General features: G+C 51.3%; 3 protein-coding genes across 3 annotated transcripts; 2 read left to right on the forward strand and 1 right to left on the reverse strand.

Moving 5' to 3' along the window:
• Positions 1 to 206: 206 nt before the first annotated feature.
• Positions 207 to 889, forward strand: GUITHDRAFT_90984 (small nuclear ribonucleoprotein-like protein; the record flags this gene model as incomplete). The annotated part of the gene is made up of 4 exons (XM_005819527.1): positions 207 to 242; positions 307 to 333; positions 381 to 443; positions 498 to 889. The coding sequence occupies 4 exons, from the start codon at positions 207 to 209 to the stop codon at positions 645 to 647; spliced, it is 276 nt and encodes a 91-aa protein (XP_005819584.1). The 3' UTR covers positions 648 to 889.
• A 1,984-nt stretch (positions 890 to 2,873) lies between these two features.
• GUITHDRAFT_121235 (hypothetical protein) lies at positions 2,874 to 4,677 on the forward strand (the record flags this gene model as incomplete). Its single annotated transcript, XM_005819528.1, has 9 exons — positions 2,874 to 2,907; positions 3,106 to 3,208; positions 3,259 to 3,358; positions 3,405 to 3,449; positions 3,495 to 3,569; positions 3,618 to 3,697; positions 3,745 to 3,846; positions 4,045 to 4,141; positions 4,651 to 4,677. 9 exons carry the CDS (start codon positions 2,874 to 2,876, stop codon positions 4,675 to 4,677), a joined length of 663 nt encoding a protein of 220 aa, XP_005819585.1.
• Positions 4,678 to 4,949: 272 nt separating this feature from the next.
• GUITHDRAFT_148520 (hypothetical protein) lies at positions 4,950 to 6,671 on the reverse strand (the record flags this gene model as incomplete). Its single annotated transcript, XM_005819529.1, has 7 exons — positions 4,950 to 5,093; positions 5,384 to 5,454; positions 5,619 to 5,700; positions 5,871 to 5,961; positions 6,166 to 6,256; positions 6,405 to 6,448; positions 6,603 to 6,671. Coding segments are annotated over 7 exons (592 nt in total), but the record flags the coding sequence as incomplete, so codon positions are not given.
• Positions 6,672 to 6,870: the final 199 nt, after the last annotated feature.

Genomic DNA, 6,870 nt, shown 5'->3' on the forward strand with positions numbered 1-6,870 from the left:
AGTCTTGTTGAAGGATCCGTGATAGTTAGACTGTGTGCTGATGTATGAAATTGACATGTGCGTCAAGCATTGGTGTTGTATGAACTAGCTCATGTGGGAAACGGCCATCAGAGTGGACGAAACAAGGGTCGGACTCACATTCTTGAACCGACATGTGATCCTGTCTGTGATTTTTCAGGAGTTGAATCGGGAAATAATTCTTCAAGATGTCGAAGCAACAGAAGACAATGACACAACCTATCGTGAGTTCATGTTGGTCCTCAGTTCCGAAACTCACACGTTCTCGTCTCGATGGATGAAATGCAGAACCTGATCTTCAGGTTTCTTCAAAACGTGAGAAATGCACATCCGTTGAAAGATAGTCATTGACATGGCGGCAGAAATCGCGCATTCAGATATGGCTGTATGAAAATGCTGATCTGCGCATCGAGGGTCAAATTATTGTGAGTGCTGACAGTGTAGAAATTGTTGTTCTCTTCTCATGATGTTGGTTGCAGGGGTTTGACGAGTACATGAATCTCGTGCTTGACAATGCAGAAGAGTATCACAAGAAGAAGGGAACGCGCAAGCCACTGGGAAGGATCCTCCTCAAAGGAGAGAATATAACATTGATGCAAGTTGTGGACGGATCCACTTCATCAGCATGACAGGGCTTGTGAAGCCCTTTCACCTTTGAAATCTCTTCCATTGGGATGTGCATGGACTCGCTGGTTTCTGCGATTTCTGATTCTTGGATGGCCCATCCTGTATCTTCAGCTCCCAGTCTTGCTGGTTAAAATTCTCAGGGTCGCTCAGTTCTAATGCTCAAAGTTCGTCTCGTCAAGGATGTCGAAAGCAGCTTCTGACACGATAATGTACTGCAAACATGTTTATAAAGAATCAACTGATCGTCATTGTGTGAAAGAGGTAACATGCTAGGATTCTATGCCAGTTTCTTGCACTTTCCTTCCTGTTGAGCGTTTCGTGACTGGACCGCGTTCCCAGAATTTTTGGTGCCGTTTCTCCTCAGATTGTAAGAGGATGTCGATGAAAGATATTGTATCAATCATACACTTCCTGAACATCAGATGAGATTCGATCTGCACGTCGTGAGATGAACTGAGATCAAATCAAGCATTCGCGGTTGCTAATTGTGAATCCGAATCAGATTCTCTCCCACCGAAACATTTCCTACTGCTGTATTTGACTTCATTTTCAACTATAATCATGTTCATCGTCGTCGTCGTCGTCGTCGTCGTCGTCGTCGTCGTCGTCATCATCATCATCATCATTCTCCAGTATCTCCTCTCACCTTCAGTTTCTCTTCTCCCATTTACATCTTTTCCGCGGCCCACAAAGTTTGCCATGTCCTTACCACCCACCCTTGAAGTATTGTTTTCCTCATACCCTACCCTATATAAAACTTCCTTTCACCCTACCATTTTAGATGGATCCTGTCGAATAGTACTACCCTACCTACTTCGGGGAGAAATTCCTCCACCCCCTCTGTTGACCCGTAACATTACCCTCCGGAATGCTTCGATTAGACGCTACCTCACCCTACCCCCTGAATCCTTGCTTTTGACCGTCTGCAGGAGCCAATTACCCCACCCTCTCTTCAAGTACCCCATTTTCATATCACCCTACCACCTATACACAGCTCCAATCCCTGGAAAAAGCCCCCTTCAATCGATGACCCACCCGAGGCACAATTGTACCCCCTTGAATTTGTACCCACCCTCATCTCATACCACCTTGGTTTGACTACCCCCCAGGATCCCTCCTTTCCCCCTTTGGGCCTGTCACACCCGGTGTCCGAAACGGTTCCTGAAACATACAAAATAAAATATTTTTAATATGTCAATAATACTTATAGAGTTTTAGAGTAATGGCTTTTAAAACTGATGTCCAGGAATCCCATGATTAAAATTGTATTAAGCAAGTTTTAAAAGTTATATTTGGGGATTCCGGTTCTAGCTGTGAGAGGAGAGGATAGAAAATTCATACGAATTAAAATTAAACTATGGTGGATTCTAAAACTTGAAATGGTACAAAGGCTACATATATGGTTTTAAAGTGGTAATTCTACTTTTAGCGCCAGCTCCGCTGACCATGGCGACCAGCAATGGTAAGGACACTGAGCAAAGAGGCGCGTGTTTGTGCCGCCATGAAAGGCAAGAAGAGTTGAGTAGAAAGAACGATGAAAACGATATCAATGATGAGGAGATGAGAATCTGCATGTCTTCCTTCTTGTCAACCTGCTTTGTTCTTGTTCATGCTACATTCTTCTACGACTGCTGTTTCCCTTCGCCTCCATGCCAATCATCACGATCACAACAACATTGGAGTTACAAAAACCAGGGATAAAATATTTGTCTGCATGCATGTTCGGGTTGTAATCATTGTCTTCTCTGCTGTGATCATGGTGATGTTGGTTGTTCACATATTCCTCGTCTCAATCATTATTTCTTCTCTACACCTGGATCCACGTTTCCATCATAGTTTCTCCAGCTACAAACGTATGCATCACTAGAAGTGTCATGATTATCAACAATTTCGTCGCCACCACCATCACCACCACAACAACAACAAACAACAATCCCTCATCGCTATCCATCTCTTCGCAATCCGCTGCAACATCTTGGCGAGTTGCGATATCAGCCACGTATTTTTTTCCCATGAAAATCATCAGAAAATTATCCGCTCTACATGTTGCGCATTGCCAATTCTATCTGTCCTCTGCACCATGGAATTTGCAAGTGTTTCACTATGTTGTGCATTTCTACTTTCTGTCATTGTCTTGTTTAGCTCCGTTCTCGTGTGGATTATGCTATGACGCGATAATTTCAGGAGGGCAAGGTTTTGTCTACTCTGGACAGATCGAGAAAGGGCAGATGCATGGCAAGGGAACACTTGTCTACCCTAATGGTTATTCCTCCTCCTCTCTTCTTCTTTCTCTTCCCTCCCCTTCTCCCTTCCTCTTCCTTCTCAAGCACTGCAGTAGTAGGAGAAGGCATCGTACTCTGCAGCTGCATCTTTTCCTTTTGCTTGCTGGGGCGTGTTCTCCTTCCTTCGCCTTTCTGTCCTGCTGTCGACGAGGCTGCTGGCTGACTTGCTGTCCTCTAGGCGAGAAGTACGAAGGAGACTGGCAATGGGGCAAGCGCCATGGCTTCGGGCGAATGCTCTTCCCTGATGGGTCGCGATACACAGGAGACTGGGTGGACGATCGGTGAGAGGAGGAGGAAGAGGGAGCGGGGAGAAGAGGTGATGTAGGAGCAGCGTGCATGGTCAAGGAGAGCACATCTATGCCAACGGGAATCGATACAAGGGAGAGTGGGTGGACGGGAGCATCACTGGAGTTGGCGTCTTGACCTTCGCTGTGCGTCTTGTTGCGCTCAGGGAGAAGACTTCTTACTTCTTGACAGGACGGCGAGAGGTACGAGGGCGAGCTGCGAGATGGCCGCATGCAGGTGCTGGAGGAAGGAGTCCTCGACCTCGTTGCTGACGGGTACTAGGGACGCGGCACGTACGTCTACGTGAACGGAGATCGGTATGAGGGAGAGTGGAAGGACGACAGGAGGCACGGCCAGGTAAGACGAGGAGCGGTGAGAGTCACAGCTGAAGACGGCGGCGGATAGGGAACGGTCGTGTACATGTCGGCTGAGGGCAAGGTGGTGGAGAAGTACGAAGGATCTTGGAACATGGGCAAGATGCACGGGTGAAGGGAGGAGGGAGGGAGGGAACGTGCGTTGAGGAGTAAGGCAGGTGGGGTAAGTATCTCTACGCCGACGGTGGAGTCTATGAAGGAGAGTGGGTGGACGGAAAGATGCATGGAAGGGGAACATACGTGTTTGCCAACAAGAACAGGTCGATTCCTGAACCCTCCCTCCATATCTTCCTTTTATATCATCACTATCCCCTCCTCACTCCTCGCTCCTCGCTCCTCGCACCTCCTCCATCGCAACCATTCGTGGCTGTATCTTGTTCACTCTCCCTCCATCCTGCACGGCTTCCTCCCTCGTCTTGCAACAGCTTCTGACGTCTTGTGGTCATCTTTCGCGGCAGGTACGAGGGCGAGTGGGTGGCAGACGTCAAGGAGGGATACGGAGTTCTCATCTATGTCAATGGCGAGAAGTACGAAGGCTCCTGGAAGAATGACAAGGTGAATCCTCCCCCTACCCCTCCCATTCTTCGTCCTACTCCTACTCCTACTCCTCCTCCTCCTCCTCCTCCTCCTCCAACTCTCCTCCTCCTCCTCCTCCAACTCTCCTCCTCCTCCTCCTCCTCCTCCAACTCTCCTCCTCCTCCTCCTCCTCCAACTCTCCTCCTCCTCCAACTCTCCTCCTCCTCCTTCTCCTCCTTGTCTTGTCCTCTCCTCATGCTGCGTCAAGATCGTGGGTCCCTGGAGGAAAGGCCTTATTGCAGGCCCTGTCGACTTCACTATCAACGGGCAGGTACGCTCCTCCTCCTCCGTTCCTCCCTCCCTCGAATCTTCTTGACTCCTCCTCCCCTCCTCTCTCCCTCCTTCCGCTCCCCTCCTCCTTCCTATCCACTCCGTTTGCCCCCCCTCCCTCCCCCTTCTCCTCCCTTGTATCTTCTCCCCTCCTCTCTCCCTCGCACATGCTTGTCGTCTCCTCTGCCTCTCTTCCTTCTCTGACGAGCCTCCTGCAGTCGCCCTGGAGCAACCCCGAGCTGTGAGGCGAGCAAGAGAAAAAAGGAGAAAATTTGAAAATTTGAAAAATTTTCTTCTCCTCAAATCACGCCCAGGCCTCCGTTCCTTCACCTCGTTAACTACACACAGACAATAAAGCAGTAGATTACTTCCTCTTCCTCCTGCTCTTCCTCCTCCTCCTCCTCCTCCTCCTCCTCCTCTCCCCTCCTCCTCTGCCTCCTCCTGCACCTTCAGCTGCTACTGCTTCTCCTCCTCTTGCTGCCCCCCCGACCACCACCTCGCCTCCTCTTTCTCCTCCTCATCGCTCAGCTGCAGTGGCGGCTATCACAGCAGCTCCCACTCCCGATCCATCCTCGCTGAGCTGCGGGGGGTCAGACCATCGACCAGTAAGCGGCAGGGTGACCTCGAGCACAACCTTGTTGCCATCCTCTCCCAGCAGCTCCTGCCCGAACTGAGATGAGCAGAGGAAGAAGAGAAGAACGCGTGCCGAGCAAAGGGGGGAAACGAGCAAGATGGGGAGCAAGAAGCAGCAGCAGCAGCAGCAGGGGGAGCAAGACGAGCAGCACCAGCAGCAGGGGGAGTAGCAGGGCCAGCACCAGCACCACCACTATTAGCAGCAGCAGCAGTGGGAGGAGGAGGAGGTGGTGGTGGTGGTGGTGGTGGAGGAGGAGGAGGAGCAGCAGCAGCAGCAGCAGCAGCAGCAGCAGCAGCAGAAGAAGAAGAAGCAGGAACCTCTAGAGTGAGTGATATTCTCTCTTTGAAACGAGTGTAGAGCTTGAAGATGCTGCCGTCAATGCCAACGACTGAAAGAAATGAGGAGACGAAGACTTGGGAGGAGAGGGAAAGAGGGGGGGGGGGAGGAGACAGGTTAAGGATCAGGGAGAGAGAGGAAAGGAGAAGCAGAGGAGGAGGGAGGAGCGGAAAGCAAAGGCTGGTGGATGAGGGGGAGGGGAGGGGAGGGTGCGACCGATTTCTTGGCCCACGAGCTTCATGTGCTTGACGATGGCGGCAAGGAGACAACCACTGACTGTCGCAGCGCGAGAAGAAACCTGGAGGGAGAAGAGGAAGAGGAAGAGGAAGAGGAGGGGGGGACGAAAAGAGAAAGAGGGAGAGAAGGATGTAAGGAAAAGCAGGAGAAAGGGACGGAAGAGACGAGGAGGGAGGTGGAGGAGTGAAGAATGTCAGGAGGGTGCAATAGAAGCACAAGAGCTGCGACTACCTCACTGCAGATCTCGAGTATCAGCTGGGCAGCAGGTGGAGAGACTTGAACTTTGAGCTCCTCCTGGAGCAGCTGCTGGAGGTCTGCCGGGCTGGAGGAAAGTGAGAGAGGAAGGAAGAGGAAGACGACGAGAGAAGTGAACCAAGGAGAGAGAGAAGGAGAGAGAGGAGAGGTGCAGCAGCAGCAGCAGCAGCAGTAGGAAAGGAGGAGGAGGAGAAGGAGGAGGAGGAGGAGGAGGAGGAAGACGAGAGAAAGGACGAAGACTAGGAATGAGGAGCAGTGAAAATCGGTTAACCTGCTGGCTGCCTCGATCTTAGACGCGAGGGAGGAGGTGAAGGCTTGACGGAGTTGCTCCGACGAGAGAGGGAGAGAGAGCTCCTTGGCGGCTGCAGCAAGTGAGAGAAGGAGAGGAGAGGAGAGGAGACTCGAGAACAGTGAAGTGAAAGAGAAGCAAGTGACAAAAGCAGGAAGAGGAGGGAACAAGGAGGAGGTGGAAGCAGGGAGTAGGGAAAGGCAGGGGAAGGATCTTCGCACCGATGGCTGACTCAAGCATTCTTGCACAGAGGTCGCCGAGGTACCTGAAGAGAAAATGAGAAGAAGGCGAAAACAAGGAGGAGCAGGAGCAGAAGGACGAGGAGAAGGATGAGAAGCAGCAGCAGCAGCAGCAGCAGCAGCAGCAGGGCAACAAGAGGAGGAGGAGGAGAAGGAGAAGGAGAAGGATGTTCGTCTCACATCCCGCCGATCAACTTCTCTAGACGCTGCTGTCCCTTATTGAGCGAGTCAGCGTCAAGCTGCTCGTCCCTGCCGCTGATTGTCAAAGAAGGAAAACAGACACGTGCAGAAAAGGACGTGAAGCAGGAACAGGAATAAGAGCAGGAGCAGAAGGACGAGAACAAGGACGAGGATAAAGCAGTGTTCTTGGAAGGGGTTGGAGGAGGAGCGCGAGGGAAGGGGAGTTCGGAGGGGAGAGGGAGAGAGACAGAGACAGTGACAGAGAGAA

The sequence above is a fragment of the Guillardia theta genome (genome assembly GCF_000315625.1).
Source record: "Guillardia theta CCMP2712 unplaced genomic scaffold GUITHscaffold_219, whole genome shotgun sequence".
NCBI lineage: Eukaryota > Cryptophyceae > Pyrenomonadales > Geminigeraceae > Guillardia > Guillardia theta.